The following is a 19,199-nucleotide window of genomic DNA, read 5'->3' as shown; positions in this document are numbered from 1 at the left end:
AGTGGCATTGCTAGGGGGATGTGGGGGGTGTGGGCTGCACCAGGTGACGCGCATGGGGGGTGATGCGCACTGGGGGTGACACACTAAAATCATGGTGGTTAGGGGTAACCCTATCATGTTATATACTGTTGGATGTGGAATTTCAAGCAGAATGCAATGCAAAAAACCGGAGTGAAATAACCCATTTCTATCAAAAGTTATGGCCAAAAAACCAGAGAACAAAAAATGCATGGAGCCCTATGGAAAATGAAAGTGAGCCGTATTGCACGTTTACTTGTGAGTAGGCGAACTTGCCCTAGTCCTTTGGAAAGGGCAGGCTGTGAGGAATCCAAAGACACCAATGAATGCAGCCCCCAAAAACACCTGAGAAGGAAGTCTCTCCCTCCAAGCAGATGAATGTATTGAGCCCTATGGAAAGTGAAACTAAGCCTCATGGTCGCATTTACTCATGAGTAAGTACATGTGCTGGTGTGGAAGATCAGGTGAAGGAGAGTGCAAGGCTACCAGAATGGTCCTGATCCTATGCACCTGGAGCTAAACAAGTGCTCCAGAAGACAGCCCCCCCCCCACTAAAAAGGATAATAACAGAGGCTTCAGCTGATAAGGTGAACCTTTTTGAAACTTGCAGCGCCAGGTGGGTCCTGACAGTGATCTGGTTTAAACAGAAGTTCTTAAATTGAACTGGGCACTGGGCTGAAAACCTTACTGGTTTTGGAGGGGGGGTGTTATTGCAGGCAGACTACAGAGGAAATTCACTTAGTGGAACAGGGCTGGCTTCTGCTTATTTAGTTATTTGTTTTACTTTAATTATTTATACTTATTTATTTTAATTTGCCTGATGATGTCACTTCTACCATGACATCACTTCTGGTGGGTCTTGGACAGATTGTCATTCTAAAAAGTGGGTCCCAGTGCTAAATGTTTGAGAACTGCTGCAGTAAGGTGTTAGTAAGTTGACACCAGGGTGTGTGTGTGTGTGTGTGTGTGTGCGCGCGCGTGTATGTATGTGTGTGTGTGTGTGTGTGACACCACTAGAGACCAAAATCACTAAAATCACAATCTGGAGGAATAATACCATCATGTTATATATCTATCAATGCGTAATTTCATGCAGAATGTGTTCTATCTTTGGTCTATCAAAAGGTACAGCCAAAAAACCAGTGGGGGTGGAGTGATGGTACATCACTACGCCCACCACCTGGGGTGTTGCTCCACCCACTGCACGGGAGGTGACATGGTGGCATCCCGCACGGGGTGACGCAAACCCTAGAGACGCCACTGCAACCCAAGCTTTTTCTTTAGCACCCCAGAGTGGCTTCGAAAAGGAGGGGAGAAGCTCTGTGCAAAAATTGCAGCCCCTCTAGCTATGCTACTGTGGTTGGGTTTATAGTGAAACTGCAATTCCCAGCTTTCATCAAGTTATTCACATGACTGAGACACAGTCAACTCTATATTTCTTACAATGTTATTGAACACAGCGGCTTACTTAAGTCTTGTAATGTGTTGCAGAATAAGGAAAAGTGGGAAGATGCACTTTAAGAAAAAACTGTTCCTCCTGCCTTGGTCAGCAATGGCTGACAACATGATTTCTGGTGAGTGCAAGATAATTCTCAAGAACAGTTTCCTTCAAATCTGACACAGAAGCTGCTACAATGTGCTGAGAACTTGGCATACTGGAAATTTATAGCTATCAAGGAAAAAAAATGAATAGATGAATAGCTGACATTAAGTAACTCCACTTCTTGAATGCATTACCTGAGAAATCTTTCCAGATCTTCTCTGCTGCACCGAGACCATGAAACATCTCCAAGATTTTGCCCTTTGATCCATTCTCCAGACATGATATGAAGACCATCTGCACAAGATGGGTGGTCATTGTCATGATTTATTCCCATGCTAAAAATGTGAAAGTATTGAAAATAGAACTTATTTTAAGAGGAAAAAAAATGTTAAAGACATTTTGATAGTAGAAAGACAGGCTTCCACTTCTCAGTTGTTGAACACATCTGTGACATGCATAAGCTCCCAGTCTCAATCCCTAACATCTCTAAGTAGGACTGGGAACCCCTGGAAAGCCAGTCAGTATAGATAGTACTGAGCTATATTAACCGATTTTTCTGACTCCATATAAGGCAGCTTCCTAAGTAGATTGACACAGTCATCAAGACTAACTCAAATGATGAGAGAAAAAAGAGATGATGAAAGAAATATATTTATTCTTATTTACCTTCCAAAATGGTCAGAAAAAAATATTTTTATCCTGTTTATTAAATAAATGGCTAACAGCCCAATCCTATGCATGTCTACTCAGAAGTAAGTCCCATTTGAGTCAATGGGGCTTACTCCCAGGAAAGTGTGGATAGGATTGGGCTGTAAATTGCCTGGAACAGAGACCCTCCCCCAGCACTGCAAAGCCTCTGACTACATGTTCAGTTAACCACATGACGCTAGAGTTTGGGCCTTACTTTTTCTTCTTTGTAGTAGCTGTATAAAGCTGTGGTTCAGATCAGGGACATGGCACTGTGGTAGCAGTTATTTAACTCTATATCTCTGTGCCATTTTCTGTCAAAAACTGCACCCCTCCCAAGTAGCTAATTGCTACAACTTGCTACAACATCACCTAAAGCCATTTCTGCCCAATGTTGCATATATGTAACAGGGACCAAATGTGTATACCTGTGGGCTGGGTAAAAATAGGTTAAGAGTTAAAACGATCACTTTAGATATACAATTTTTGATCAGAAAATGGCATGGAATAAAGGGTTAAATAGCCTCTCCCTTGGTCCCAATCTGAGCTGCAGCTGTGCATGGCTGTTACTCAACAATAGAAGACTGACCCAAATTGAACCATCAGGTAGAAAACTTTACATGTTGTCCTGATCAAAATTTCAGAAGATTCAAAAATGCTGTTTCCAAAGCCTGGATTGCTGAGGAGAAAGAAAGGAAGGGAAAGAACAGAAGATTGGAAGGAAGCAGGGTTAGAAAACTGGCTAGATGAAAAATATACCTCAAGTAGTGTACAATTATTATATGTGAGAGGTAGCTCAAATTACATAATCTAACAATCTAATTTTGTAGGTGCAGTGTAGCTACTATGGCACTGATCTAATTCAATCTCTTTCTCACTCACTCTGTAGTTCAACCACAGCTCAGTGGCCTAAGTCCAAACTTTGTGAATTCTGTACTGTGTTGGAAACCAGCTTCCCTTCCATCTGTTAAACAGTTTTTCTTGCCAGGTTCTTTAGATCCATCTTTACCTTAAAACTTCCACAACTGACAGCCAACAAACTCTTGACTCTGAGCCAAGGATCCTGAAACAAATTTCATGTTGTCAAGATTCAGGGGTATTCATGAGCTATGGGCCCAATCTTTCCAAGACACTCACTGCAGTAAAGCAGTCTAAAGCTGGTAACTTTGCAATCAATCTATCTAGCTATGTTAGATATTTGTTATGTTTGTTATCTACGATAGAATTTGTTATGTTGAATAAAAACTGTTAATTAATATGACAGGAGACTGGTCCACCCCTATATGGTGGAGCCATTTAATTTGATTTTTCTCTGTAAACCGCTTTGTGAACTTTTAGTTCAAAAGTGGTATATAAATACTGTTAATAATAATAATAATATGCACACACAGGAGATTCCATAAAAGAGAATGGATGCAGGAACATGGACACAGGCACAACACTTTCTCTTTACACACTAGTCCTCAAGTGTGGGAAGTGGCAGGCACATTGCAACAATCTGGAAGGACAATCCAGAAGCTCTGCACCTACATAGGGCCTCACCAGGAAAGCTTGAAGAGCTCAAGGCCTGATCACTTAAGACTCTTTAGAAGCAATATGCAAGACGGATTACAAATGTTGCTGATCTATATTTCTTTCTTAAGAAGTTGCAACTGTCACAGTCTTCAAATTAAAATTAAAAAAGAGAACTTACACACACACACCACTGGCAGAGTACCTTTGATATTTTAATTCCAACCATGTGTAACTCCAATGGATAATATAATTTGGACTCTAAACTTCAGCATACATAAGCAATATAAATAGTTTAAAGCTTCAGTGTAATTAGGTTATAAATTGGGACAAATACATGGCCCTTTCCCAGATTTTTAAATTAAGTATCTAATACATGGCAAGCAAAATAAGCAAATAAAATGCTAACGCCAGGTTCAGCAAGCTGAACTTGCTATTTTAAGGGAAACAGTTTTGTTTAAGGTTTATGTTCCTTGTCCTAATGCCAAGCATAATCACATAGCTGTTACATGTTTTCAGATACAGTTATTGTATCATTAGAAACAGAAAACATTGGTGCCATTAGATGTTCAGTTAACTGATAAAAATAAACAAATTTTGTGTGTGTGTAAAACACTGATATAATGTTGCACATTCTGACAGCTTACTAACTATTACAAATAATCATTAAGTTTAACAACATTTGAACAGTGCATTTGATGTTAACAAAGTAGTCTGTAACTCTTGTTTCAAGATGACAAGTGTTCAACTCCCTTTAGAATGCTATACGAGGGCTTTTCTAAGAGTAAGTTAGGTTTGGCTGTTAAAAAAACAAGACTTAAGGAAAACATTTAATACTGCTCAGGTTACATACCATGCCAGCACCACTTCCATGTAATCTCCACCTGAATTGAGGCAATCTTATCCTGACACAAGCTTTTATCTCCCCTCATCAAGAAAGTTACCACCAGGGAGTTCAGCCAGCTTGCATTTGTGTAAACCACAGGTCTCCAAACCCCGGCCCGGGGGCCAGATGCGGCCCGCAGCAAGCCTCTTTCTGGCCCACGGCCAACCTCTTGTCCCCTGAAAGCCTACAAATATTTATGTAGGCCCACTCAACTGAACATGACCAGAACTTTGCTCTGATTGTGTCTGGAGGGTGTTCTGAGGGCCAGAGAGGTTGAATGAATGAGCCCATTCATTCATTTATTCACTCACATAAGTTCAATCTCTAATTTATTTATTTAAATTTTAAATTAAATTTTATATTTAAATTTTTTTTCCAGCCCCCCACAGCACACCAGATATTTGATACGGCCCTCTGGCCAAAAGGTTTGGAGACCACTGGTGTAAACAAAAGGCGTGATTCTTCTCCATGAAGAAGCAGCAACTTTCCTGAAGAGGGGAGACAAAAGCTTGTCCCAGGATATATCAAATGCCTCAATTCAGATAGTGATTACATGGAAAAGTAATGTGGTCATGGTATGTAACTTTTGAGCAGTACAGGTGTGTCTCAGTATCTGTGTGGGATCTCCCCTCAGATACCGGGGGTCTGCAGATACTGCAGACGCCCCCATCCACTTTCACGGCGACCTCCACACACCCATTATATAATTTTAAACACTTACCGAGCTGAAAATCGAGCCGATATAAAAAGATATAATGGGTATGGGAGGGGAGGGGGTGCATGCAGGGAGGAGAGGGGTCCACACATCCACGGATAATTGAAACTGCAGATACAGGATCCCCCCTGTATAAAATTGTTTTCCTTAAGTCTTTTTTAAACAGCCAAACGGAACTTACTTTCAGAATAGCCCTCATAAAACAAGGTAGAAAGCAAAGAAATGTTAGGTTTTGCAAAAAACTCAGGCCTTGCTAGGCTGATTAGACAATTAGACTCATTGCTCAGACCAAAGAACTGGCATATTAATGTTTTAGTCAATGCCCTGTCCTTGGCACGAATCATCCCTTTCAACAGGTAGTGTAAGAGGCACATTAAAAAAATATCCATGGTAAATACGTATGTAGTGGGCACATTTGGGGATCCTCACTGGCACTGATCTCAGATTCCAAAACAGCCCTCACTATGTTTCAGGAGTAGAACAGCTCAAGGTGAGGAGAAGGCACCAGAGTGCACAAGAAACTGTAATGTTTTGGTGAAGTGCCATTAATCAAAATAGTTATGTGCTGCTGCTACTAGTGATGCTGAATTGTGGTGATGGGCATGTAGAATTATAGAATATTATAGAATATTATAACCAACTTTCCAGCACAGGCATAGCTGTGCCAGTGGGACATATGCTGCATCTTGCAGTTGGGGAGCAGTCATGAAGGTCTCGTCAAGGTAAGGCAATGTTTGTGCCCTTACCTCAGAGTTGCATTGCCCTTATGTCAGTGCTGAAAAGTTGGTTAGGATTGCGGCCACAGTCACATGCATTCTTTTCCACACATTTCCAAGGCTACTTCTGAACAGACAACTTATTTATTTCCTCTGTGGGGACATGTAGAAACTGCACTTTCACTGGGAGCACATATGCATTCCTCTACAAGGGAAATGCATACATTTCCCCTTACACCAGACTCCAGAAGCATAGAGATAATATAGCCGTTTAACAGACATGCAACCCATCTCTTTTGTCAGTTTTGAAGTGGCATTTGAAATCTGCTCTTTTTGGATCACTGTTATGACTGTAGCCATTTTATTAAGGTACTGTTTTTAAAACAGAACCAAGTGGCCAGAAAGCTCTACACTGTGATCTTTATACTGTGCATGGCTGATGGTTCAGGTGTAGGAATACATTGGTGTTCTCCAGCAACATCTGAGCACATGAAATGGGCAGGATTGTATTATTCATTCTTGGACTGCTGTGCAGAGATTGCTGTCTATCTTTCTGATGCAGTGGTAGGTCATAGGTTTTTTTCCCCCCAGCAATAACCACATGGGAACTGCAATATTTAAATTGGCCCTAAGAGAGGGGTTTTGTGGCTATTGTTGGAGATACAACAAGGAGAAGTTGAACAGCATGAGTCAGGTTTCACAGATGGAAATCTTAGGAGAAGCAGTGAAACAGAAAAACAAAAGCTAGGTTTTCCCATTCACAAATGAAGATAATCAGCACCATAACAAAGATTAAGCCCATGTTGGTACCAAAACATAGAAATCTTTTGAACCTCCAGTCTGCAACTGCAGAAGATCTATTTGTTGCTCACTTGCTAATCAAATAACATTGCTCAAACAAAGTGGCAGTTAGATAAGAAAACAGAAGCTGAAAATCCAGAACCTCATTTTAAACACAGCAATTTAGCTGTTAAAAGCAGAAGACTGAAACTGGCCCAGAGTTGAAAACATCTGTTCAAAAGGTCAATGAAAGTGGAAAATACTAGTGAATCCCAGTTGTCTTGTATTTCACTGTGTCATTTGTCAGAACCAAATGTGTGAGTATTTGTGGCTGGCTGGAGAGTGACTAACTGAAGATTTATAGAGAAACTGTACAAGTGATGAGACACCCCCTTTTTATATAATTCCAGAATATGATTATCTATGTTAAATATTTTACAGTGTACTTTCACTCTGCTTTTTGGTCTGGAATGGTTTACTGGTTCTAGACGGTCATAATCCCCTGAAGAACCACATGTTCAGAATGAGTGCGCTGTTGGATCCAGCACTGTTCATGAATGGCCAAACTGCATTGGTAGCCAGGAAAACATTTTATCTTATTGGCTGGTTCTGCCCCTTCTTTAAGGAGATGGGGTTGAAAATCAGTGGTAAAGTACCTGTTTTGAATATACACTCTTCTCTATTTATAAATACTTTTGTTATACAGATTGTCATTTATGCATACTGCACAGATTAAGGCCATTCCTCTTTACCAAGATTCATACCAAGATTTTTGATATAAGGACTGGTAAGGTTGGAGGGAAAAGGAGGCAAGATAGATTTTCCATTTTACCCAATGGGTACACCTCCTTTACAGTTTGAGCTCCAGCTGCAGAGGACGAATTTGCCTCAAGTGCCTAGGAAGGAATACTGGGAGGTCGGATCAATTTTGGGATTTCTCCTCCTGGTAGGATAGAGGTCCAGAAGTGTCCTTGGTACTCCTGTCTGCTTTAGAGGAAGTATTCTTCAGGACCCCTTGGACCATGATTGAGGAAGAAGCATCTTCCATGTGACATGAGCTGCCTGATAGGTAGTGCATCTCCAAAATTTTGAGGCATGAGACTTACACTCTCCCTTTTACAGTATGCTTGTTTTTGTGATGTGTTTCTATAAATTACTGTGAACACGGGCCCTAAAGAACAAAATAAGATTTTTAAAAATCATGGGAAAAATCAGATCGGCTGATACTGGGATCGCCTGCAATCGGATAATGAATAGTTGTATAACAAATGTTGTACTATTACAACACTGCTCATTGAACACTGAATGAACAATGAGGAGGAACAGTTTGCTTATCTAAATAACCATTCACGCATATGAATATCAAATCTCCTATGTCAGACAATCAGGAGTTAAACTTGAATTTATTCCCAGGATTATTGTATGCCTACATAAATTAGATAATGTTTGTTTCATTTACTTACTTGTGACCCATCTCATGGGCAATAGTAAACGCGAGATTGAGACCATTGTCTTCTGCAATAATACATTTTCGTTTTTCACTACACATCCCGTTCAAATATGCTATACCTAGAAAATATAATCAGCACAATTAATCACTGTAATTCACATTCATCATGTTTTGAGATTCAAATGTGCTACAAGAATAATCTTTTTCTAGAAAGTAGCAAATCTGAAAACACACTATACAATATAGAAGGGATTATTCCAAGACTAGTAAACTACTTGATATCCCATAATGGAACCTGTGAATATTCCTAGTAATGCACCAGCCACCTCAATTGGGCTACTCGGATCTGCACCAGCTAAATTGCTTGTCGCCAAGTGTAAGGCTGCGCTGCACTGCATGGGGGTTTGGATCTGGGCCTAAGTACCAGAGGTCATTCCCAACCCCCTCCTGAGCTCAGCTTGCCCACCAGTCCACCTGCCATCCTTCCTACTCTGCCCCGCCCCAGAATGCGCCCAAAACGCCCTCCCCCATCTTCCCTGAACCTGGCGGCTTGCCGGCGGTGCAAACTTTCAACTGCTGGGCTTGATTCAGCGCAGGAAGTCCAGCCGACATCCTTCCTCTGGCCTCCCAGATACCTGCGATGGCGTGAATGTGCTTTACGGCACATTCGCAACACCCAGAAGCTGGCACAAGGGACTTGCGCAAGCTTAAGAACAATTTAGGATTGTGCTCTAAAGAACTCTAAATGATCTGACTGAGAATCATGCATGACGACCCTGCATGAACTCATCAGCTGCATATTGCATCAGAGATGCGGCATTTGTGATTCTCAGAAAATGTGCAATCCATGGAAAATGTGCATGGGCATGGAAGTTCCACAGTGGTGCACTGATAAATAAATGTCATACAAATACATTAATTACATTTTTATACTGCTCTTCCCCCAAGAAAGTTCAAGAAAGCATACATGGTTCCCTCAACCGCCACTTCTCAATTTACATGAGTCCTGTGGAAGTAGGTTAGGGTGAGATTTAGTGACGAATGATCTCATTTGGGGCTTATGTTATGCTAAACAGGCTTGCTTTAAAGCTATTTAGATACATTGTTAGCTGTCAGATCCTAATAACAATAAATTGAGAAAAGTATTTATAACCTACAGTTCTATCAAAAGGCACTCAGTTCCCAAAAGAGCAATCAGCTCAGCCCATGCCAGTAGCATGCCAAGGGTAGGGTGGAGGGGCAGTCCATCTTGGGCACATGCAATAAGAGGGCCCCAGTGTGCCTGTCACTTTGAATGTCAGGAAGACCAAGCCTCTCCCCAGAGGGATCTGAAGGCAGAAGCCAGGTCTACTCAAGGTTTCAAGTTGCCAAGGGCGGAGTGGTGAAAGCAGCCTGCCACACCTCTACAAGGGTACGACACACCTCTAGGTAGGACACTGGCCCACACCTTTACAAGGGAAGGGAACTATCAAAAGTCAAATCAGGCAAGAAGGAGGCCAGTGAGCTTTGAAACAACCTGGTACTTCTTCCCATTGACTGGTCAGGCATACAGGAATGCAGGTGAAGCCCATGGACTCCAGCTACTGACACATGCCAGGGGAAAAGAGGCTTATACTCTCCATTTACACTGTGGTGGAGCACAATTATTTTATGCCATATGTTGCAGCTGTGAAATATTTGGGATGTTTCTGACATTTAAAATTTCCACTCTCAACATCGTGGAAGAAATTACCTGAGTCTAGATGCAAAAAAAATATAAAATTTAATCAGTTTTATTACTTTCTTACTTATTATACAAAGTCGATCGTGTGCTGGAAAGCCACATTAAACATTAGCTACTGAATGTAAATCAGCCAACTTCCAGTTGTGAACTAGTTTCAAGTCTTGTCCTTTGTTATTAATTTTATGTGTGTTAAGAAACAGAATCTGGCTTCAAGTAAGCAGCTGTTCCTGCTTAGCCATCACAGCATTAGGTAAAAGAGTTTCTTTGTGTGTGTGTGTGTGTGTGTGTGTGTGTGTTCTGTTTCTTCCTGTGACTTATTAACACAGAATGGTTCCAACGTTAAATCCTTGAAGAAGAAAAAAGTGAACAATTGATCTTCTGTAATGGTTAAACTATCTCCAGTCAATCCTATGGATTTTCTACAAAACTGCAAATTAACAACTTTTCCCCTGAAACATTTCTGCTTCAAATCAATGGTAGCACTCCACTGATAATTTTCTTAAAGGGAGGGAGAGTTGGTCACAGAAAAGATGAACTTATGCCTTTTGTATACTAGAACAAGAAATGGCACTAAAGATACAAGTCTCATACCATGTGTATTTATTCAGAAGACACTTCCAATGAGCTCAGTTGGAATTATATCCAAGTAAGGCTGAACAGGGCTGCAATCTTGATGCGTGTAGAAAAAAGCCTTATTAAAGTCTCAATGAGCTCAGTGGGAACTGAACCCAGATAAGCATGCTCAGGGGTAGAATCAAGGCTTGGACAGGTTGGGCATTAGCCAATGAAAGGAAATGAGGATAAAATATGGTTACTGGTTAAAAATTATCAGTTGAAATTTAGAGATAAAAGTTCAGAAGGATTGTTTTCCAAAGCCTGTTCTATGTATTTGCATTTTCCAAATTGCCATGGTCACAAAATACCATCCTATTCCAATTAAAAAAAAAAAAATCAAATTAACAATCTACATTAGCTGCTGACCTGAGAAGGGTTACTTTGAAAGAAAACTGAAATCAGAAGGAGGCTTTACAGGGACTGGAAGAAGTTAGGAGCTAGGAGGAAAACCAGAAAATGATTATCCCAATCCATGCACTGACAGTCATGCACAGATTGACCTTGCCTGGCTTTCCCATCCTGTGAGACCTCAGGGTCTCTAGTCCCATTAGTAGCCTCACTGGCAGAGTATGGGGCAGGGGGCTCTTCAATTGACATTGGAGAGCTGCCCACTAGTAGGAGCCAGGAAGCAAACCTGACTACAATACAAAAATCAAAGGATGAGAAGTTCAGGAGAATGTGTAATGCTCATGAAAATTTCTGGTGTAAGCAGATTGTTAGAAAGTTGCTAGAGTACAAGGTGTAGTAAATTTGTATCATGTAGTAAACTAAATGCTGTCTGCTCAAAGACCAGAGGTGAAGTTTTAAAAAAAGATGCTTTGGAAATGTTTTTGTTTTTTAAGGGCAGAGAGAATATGAGTATGAGAGAATATAAGGGAAGGGTTGTTGGATAGAAGGCAGGAAAATATGAGCTTGCCTTTTGAGGAAGATGTGAAGAAAAAGAAGACAACTGAGTAGGAGGATTAGATATTAACTGGGGTGAGCTGAAGCAGAAGTTGCTATATTAGCCATGGAAAGTTCTTCAGGAAAAATATGTGGAGTGAGTGCCTAGCGCCAGCAGGACAGTTGTTTAAGGGGTTAATCCTTTTAGATGGTGTGAAGAAGCAGGATTCAGAGATAATTTTGTTTGTAAACAGAGGTTAAAGCCTGCTGGTGCAATCTCTGAAAAAAGTGGATACATTTGTATGGGACTTCCTGTCAGCAGTAAGGAAGAGTTTTGCTGGTCACAGTAATATATACCAGCTATTCAAAGATGTCAGAACTGTGAAGGTTTTCGTGCACTAAGTCAATCTAGCTGGTAGTCAAGGCATTATAAACCTGCAGTTCTGATTGGTCAGCTGGTGACCACTTCCAATTGGTTATTCAAAATTCTCCCCAACAGTTCTCATTTGCTTTTATCTATGAACAGTCAGTAGAGTTCAGGCAGTGCATCTTATGATCAGTTACAGAGGCCAAGAAAGACAAAATAAAAGGGACAGCAGAGGCAGTGAGAGATGATGTTTGTTGGTTGCGCGTTGGTTGGTTGTTGCAGAGATTCAAGAGGCAGTGTTGCCAGGAAGAAGAAGACATGAAAACCAGGAGAGAAAAATGCAGCTGATAATCACTGAAGAAGCTTGGAAAAGAAACCTTAAGGAAGACTTCCAAGATGTTGCTTCTTAACCAAGAGCCAGAACTGACTACTAGGTGGTGCTTATAGGTGGTGATTCAGCAGGAGCACAAGTATCAACAGACCTTTAGTGTGAGGGCCTGAGGGAGCTTGCACAGTCCTGAATCTGGCAGAAGTGTGGGCCAAGTCTGGTTCTCAGGGGATACCCCTACCAGTGTGTTAGTGTGGTAGAGACAGGAACATGTAATTGGACTCAGGCTGGGCTTTGGAACGGAAACCGCCTTGGTGGATGACCTACGCCAGGGACTGGACAGGGGGAGGGCGTCCCTGTTGGTCGTGCTGGACCTCTCAGCGGCTTTCGATACCATCGACCATGGTATCCTTCTGGGCCGATTGGCCGAGTTGGGAGCTGGAAGCACTGTTTTGCAGTGGTTCCGCTCCTACTTGGAGGGTCGGTCCCAGATGGTGGTGCTGGGGGATGCCTGTTCGACACCCTGGCCCTTGAGGTGCGGAGTGCCACAGGGCTCAATTCTTTCCCCCATGCTATTTAACATCTACATGAAACCACTAGGAGAGGTCATCCGGGGGTTTGGAGTGGGGTGCCATCAATATGCCGATGACAGCCAGCTCTATCTCTCCTTTTCTCCAGACTCCAGGGTGGCGGTTGAGGGCCTGGAGCGCTGTCTGGAGGCAGTGAGGATCTGGATGGGGGCTAACAAGCTGAAATTAAATCCGGAAAAGACAGAGGCTCTCCTGGTTCGGAAATCCTCGATGCAGGTGCTGAACTATCGGCTTGCGCTGAATGGGGTTGCACTCCCCCTGAAGGAGCAGGTCTGCAGCTTGGGGATCAAGCTGGACTCGCAGCTGCGCCTGGATTCCCAGGTGGCGGCTGTGGCTAGGGGGGCCTTCGCTCAGCTTTGGCTGGTGCGCCAGCTGCGGCCGTACTTGGATCGTGCAGACCTGGCCACGGTGATCCATGCCTCAGTGATATCAAGGTTAGATTACTGTAACGCACTCTATGTGGGGCTGCCCTTGAAGATGGTTCGGAAACTGCAACTAGTGCAGAATGCGGCGGCCCATGTGGTTACTGGAGGTAGGCAGTTCGACCCTGTCAGTCCGCTTCTCCAGCAGCTACATTGGTTGCCCATTTGTTTCCGGGCCCAATTCAAGGTGCTGGTTTTGACCTTTAAAGCCCTATACTGCTCTGGGCCAGGGTATCTTAGAGATCGCCTACTCCCATACAATCTGGCTCGTCCTCTTAGGTCATCAGAGAAGGCCTTTTTACAAGTGCTGCCGTCTAGGGAGGTACGTGGGGCGGCGGCAAGAATTAGTGGCACCAACGCTATGGAACTCCCTTCCCCTTGACTTGAGAATGGCTCCCTCTCTTGAGACCTTTCGGCGAGGCCTGAAGACCCTTCTGTTTAAACAAGCCTTCTGAGTTCTCCGCCTTTTTAACATCTTTTTTAACATCTTTTAATATTTTTTACAGACCTGATTCTTTTATGATTTGCTGCTGCTCTATGCTCTTTTTACCTATTTTTTATCTGATTGCTGTTTTTATGACATGTGTTAATATGTTTTTATTTGTTTTAAATTATGTTTTTTAATCTGTTGTAAGCTGCCTTGGGTTCCTTCGGGGAGAAAGGCGGGGTAAAAATACAGTTGTTGTTGTTATTATTATTACAGCCCAATCCTACCCAATGTGGCCACAGCGGAACCATACTGTATATAGCACTGGATCTGAGTAGGTATGAGGTATCCTCAGGGTAAGAGAATATTTGTTCCCTTACCCTATGTAGTACTATGTACTTCCCCTGGGGGCTGGGGATAAGAATAGGCCCTCAGTTTGGCTGTACTTGTCGTAAGAGGCAACTAAACAGCCACCGGGTAGATGGGACTCATTAGCCTGGGAAGGCAGCTCATCTGAGAGAAGGAAAACTCTGATCCCAAACCTCCACTGCCTTGTGGCTACATCCAGTTATGGAAAAGGCTTCAGGAGTCAACCTCGAAGAAAAATCCGGAGCCGGAGTCCCTGAGGCAGTTCATGGCTGAACGCAGTCATGTTCTGGCAACTCCTGCAACGCCGCTAGAACCAACCATATTGGCTTCTGCCTTTCATTGGACCATTTCGGCGACGTGGAGAGGGGGGATTTGCTGCATGGGTAACAGTCTATCCTCCATATCTACTTTACCCAGGCTTCGCACACTGGAGAGGACACTCTATTCCAGAACAATATTCAGAGCACGATACCATAGTCTTCCCAGACTGAAGGATGCCAACAAAAGACCCTATGTAGCATCTCAGACTGCTCAGTGGGGATACTCAGATCTGCACCAGCTATTTAGCAGGTCAAGTAGCAGCAGAATCAAGCACCCTGCGTATGGCTTTCAGGTTCAGGATGGGGAATAGGATGCAGTAGAAGCCTGCTCCACCATCCCCACCCACCCCAGGCCTGAACCACTCACTCACTCCCTCCCCACCCCAGAACACCCCTCCAGAATGTCATCCCACCATTTTCCCCTGCCCTAGCACAACACATATCTGCCCCAGTGGCCATCGGGTGGGATACAGCACTCACAGGATGGCAAAGGCCTTCCCACCAGTGCCGCTTGCTATGGGTTTTAAAAAAACACTTTCTGGAACTTCTACAACACCCAGTGTTGGTGCTGTGGCCCAGTGAGGGCACTGCCTGACTACAGGATTAGGCTGTAAATTATTTAAGGAATGAACTAGTCACAGGATCAAGTCATTCTTGAGAGCCAGTATTAGAGGAATCTTATAAGTAATGGAACGTCTAAGCAAATTATGCAAACTGTTTTATTATAGTTTTATAAATAAAGTTTGGTTTTATTGATTCAGTTTAATATTGGATTATAAAATCATGCCTACACCATACCAGGTTAGCAAGGAAAGGTCTTTAGTACACCATGATGCAGGTAATTTTTAAATTATTCCATAGGGTGGGAGAAAGAGGAGCATTTTTGTAGAAGTCCCTCCCCTGTTAGAATTAAAAAGAAATTTCCTTACATGTGATTAAAGCAGGCGGGATTTTAGAATTCCCCCATGGTGTTATTTAAAGAACCACATGAGGAGGTTAACAGACAGGGGAGGTGATGGGTTCCACCTGACCTGACTGTTCAGCTCAACCCCATCTTCCACATGGCCCCACACACATCACAGATGGCTTTAAATTGTTCCTGATTAACTACACACTGAGTGCAGGGTTGACTGCCTTGGGCTGATTTCATGCAATCTGAAATACACTTTTATTCCACCATGAAACTATAAACATATGCCATGTTCAAAACAAAATTCACACTCCATAGAATTGCATATGTATAAGCTAATACTGATAAATGTTACTGGCAAATACTGCTAGAATTCATAGTATTTATTTGGCTGGAATAATACTCTTTTGTATATTTACAGTTTCTCTGAATGTGAATTCAATGCATTGAGGCAACAGAACAGCAATGGGGCTTCCATTTTCATAAATTTCCCTAAAAGACATTTATAATAAGTTAAGCCACTGAAACAGCAAATATGATGTATATTATATTCTTGTGTTTCTGTTTTGCTTGACTATTCACAGGTATTTCTCAGATGCTCATACTTCAGAGCATGACTTGGGGGAAATTGACTTTGACTTGCAGCTCTGTTTCTAAAAAACTAGTATGCATTTTCTTTCAGCATACCAAGTGTTTCCCATTAGAGGAAGAAGGGGAAAGTAAAAAACTTTCCATATTGTTCTTGCTTAAAAGGTACAAATAATATACATTACTTATGAATGAGCTGTATACTCTGGGGTTGCATGATAAAAAAAAAAAGATGACTCATTTGTCACAAATGATGAATCAGCAACCATTTAACAGAGAGAAAATAGCAACATTTCATGCAGAGCCATCTCAAGGGAGAAGAGCCAAACGCTGGAATGTTTGGGGGCGAGGGGGGGGTTTGAATTAAACTTCAGCAAGGAAGTCAAGCACACAGCACTTCTAGAGGGATATAACTCAAATACTTCATGTTGGATTTCTAGTCCACAACTCATTGCATTTTGGTTGAACAATCATCCTAGTACAGATGCATAAGCAGTTAGTAAAAGACCAGACCCTAAAACAGCGGTTCCCAAACTCTCTGGGAGTTTGGAAACGGCTGTAAGCGCTTGCAAGGAAGGGGCATAGGCAGCAACGTGATCGCACCACTGCTGGAGACAAAATAGTTTTTTTTAACTTACCTGTGGCAGCGCCAGCTCACTGGAGGGTCCAAAGAGCCTGCAGACCCCTCTGCAGGACTCCCCAAGCCTCCAAACTGCTTAAAATAGCGGAAAATGGCCACTTCCAATGGCTATTTCCAGCAGCTTGGAAGCTTGGGGAGCCCTACAGAGGGATTTGCAGACTCCCCAGACCCTCCATAAGGTCATCACTATCACAGATAAGTTAAAAACATCGCTTTTGTTCCTGGCAGCAGTGCAGTCATGGCCATTGTGTCACTGCCTTCACCATCACCTCTTACCTAAAGATATCCATAGCAACTTCTTATTTTTTTGGCCTTTAAGAGGCTCAGACCTCCGCTGGTTGGAACGTGGCTGTGATTTTTGGCAGGCAACATTCTTCAGATAGCAACTTCAAAAACATGTGGAGATGCCATTCCATCTAATGAGTCTGTTTTAAAACAAAAGTTACACAGCTTCTGTTCAGTAGACAGTTAGATGTTGTCTGCTATCATGAGGACTGCTCTTCCACATGCCACTTGGTATTCCTTATCCTCAGTGTGCTTCTGTTCCAAGAAGAACAGTTCTTAGGTGCACCTTTCAATCTTTATAGAATGATCAGAAATGAGCCTGGGTGCTTGGACTCAGACAAGCATTCATAGGCAGCCTTCCCAATAAAACATGAGAGCCAGGGTGGTGTAATGGTTTGGGAAGTGAACTTAGACCTGGAAGATCGAGGTTCAAATTCCCCCTTCAGCCATGAAGCTTCCTGGGTGACCTTGGGCCAGTCACTTTCTCTCAGCCTCACCTACCTCACAGGGTTCTTGTGAGGACAAAAGGAGGGGAGCAGCTGTGTACACAGCCCTGAGCTCTTTGGAGGAAGGGTGGTATAAAAATGTGAAAAAAGATAAATAAAAGCATGAAACAGCACAGGGCAATCATGGGATGCCTGTTTTGGGGGTACCAATGGGAGCTATTATAAAGAAAGTTTTTCCTTTGAACCCAGGCTTCTGACCACATGCTTAACAGTACCCCTGGTGCATTCCTGCTATATTTTAGGCATTACAATAATTTTTCACAGTATATGTACTTTACTAAATTAAAGAAGAGCCACTGTCAGTGCAATCCCAACTTGCACTGGAACAGGCAGGCTGGTGGGCCTGTGCTGTATCCAGCACAAGTCTGGGGTTGGCTGAGGCTTGGGCTGTGGCAAGGAAAAACTTCTCCCCTTACCCCAGGGAGAGCCGCAGCAGCCCCAATAGGTCTACTCAGATCTGCACCACCTGATGAGGTGACACAGATCTGAGCCGAACAAAGCATCCAGGAGCTGCTCCACACTGCCCGGGAACGGGGCCTAGGATCCAGTATTACTGCAGGATCCTGGCCCTGCCTCCCACTCCCTGCCTGCACGCCCCCAGGCACGCCTGCCGTTTGCCTGCCACCCACCCTCCCCTCGCCCTGAAATGCCTTCCCCCAACCCTCCACCTGCCCCCTCCAGACCCCTATGCCCACTGAGCTTGGCTGACACGGACGTACTTTTTCCTGCCACCACAGAAGCTGGATTTGGCCTCCCCAGGCTGGCGCACCTTCATGGCTTACTTCCACGGAGGCGTGAACATGCTTTACGGAACATTTGCAACCCTTCCGGGCTGGTACAAGTAACTTGTGCTGACCCAGGGCACAGTTATGTTTGTGCCTTGTGTCTTCTAGCATTTGAATGTTTTTTGCAATGAGGTTGAACAGCTATTAGAGAGCAACAAATCAATATCTGACTTGAAATAAGAAGAGAGAAAGTATTCCCTTGACATTTTTCTTACTGAGATACTTGAGAGCCAGAGAGAAAATATGCTTCATTTGTCAGAGTAACAACCTTCCCCTTTTTCTATTACTAAGAATTTTAATAAGATTAAAGAACATACATTTGAGCCTAGCATGTTTTATCACACATACTCGTGGGGGGGGGGGTTGGAGTAAAAGAGAAAGAAACCTGGCCATTTCATTAATAAAGAAGGCAGACAGAAATGGTGGTCATTTTTAAAAAAAGAACTCCAGCTGGAAATTATTTGGGAGAACTCACAACTGTGAACATGATGATTTGTTCATTGAATAGAGTTCTTTACAACTGGCTCACAGTCTGATGTTGCTGTGTTCTCTCAGTCTGTTCTTTACAGCTTACTCCCATTACTAAAAATATAGTTCCTTTGACTATATTTTTTTCCAGGGAGTCAGACTGAGTGAAGGAACGCATCATGTGCAAAACATCCCTTTTCAAGCCATCATGACATCCAAGCATATGGCATTCCTCTTCTTGGGATTTGATGTGGCCACAGCAGAAACAAGGCCAAAATGTAATGGTTCTTTGTTTCAACTCAAGTAGTTTTGAAAACTTTAGATTCTTAACAGCATGGTTTGCTGCCCAGAATCACTACGATTGTTAGCAGAGATGTGCGGAGGGTGGGAAGGCAAGTGAGGCAGAGCCTCCCCACCAGAGTCCATCGAAAAGCACCACTGCTGTGTGAGGCACTCAAGCACTCACAACCCACATGCTCTGCTTGAGTGCCTCATATGGTGGTGATGCTTTTCAAAGGACTCCAGTGGGGAGGCTCTGCCTCACATGCTTCCCCACCCACCGCACATCCCTGATTGTTACACTTTAAGAAGTGATTTAGGATCACTCTTAGATCTAGCAAGTTCAGCTCGATGCAGAGAGGAGTGACCAGATGAAGTTATCTATAGT

The 19,199-nt window shown here is 43.0% G+C and overlaps 1 protein-coding gene across 2 annotated transcripts in view; it reads right to left on the bottom strand.

Annotated features, from left to right (window-relative positions):
* Positions 1-19,199, bottom strand: part of ADAMTS19 (ADAM metallopeptidase with thrombospondin type 1 motif 19) — a 166,577-nt gene that overhangs the window by 82,707 nt on the left and 64,671 nt on the right. For both annotated transcript variants that reach the window (XM_066615010.1, XM_066615011.1), the window contains exons 8-9: positions 8,321-8,426; positions 1,756-1,896 (exon numbers count right to left, since the gene is read on the bottom strand). In XM_066615010.1, the coding sequence (XP_066471107.1) occupies positions 1,756-1,896; positions 8,321-8,426 (247 nt within the window). The remainder of the gene's footprint in view (positions 1-1,755; positions 1,897-8,320; positions 8,427-19,199) is intronic.

This window comes from Tiliqua scincoides, chromosome 2 (assembly GCF_035046505.1).
Source record: "Tiliqua scincoides isolate rTilSci1 chromosome 2, rTilSci1.hap2, whole genome shotgun sequence".
NCBI lineage: Eukaryota > Metazoa > Chordata > Lepidosauria > Squamata > Scincidae > Tiliqua > Tiliqua scincoides.
The sequence above is the reverse complement of the archived record's forward strand: the minus strand, read 5'-3'. Positions and strand labels throughout refer to the sequence as shown.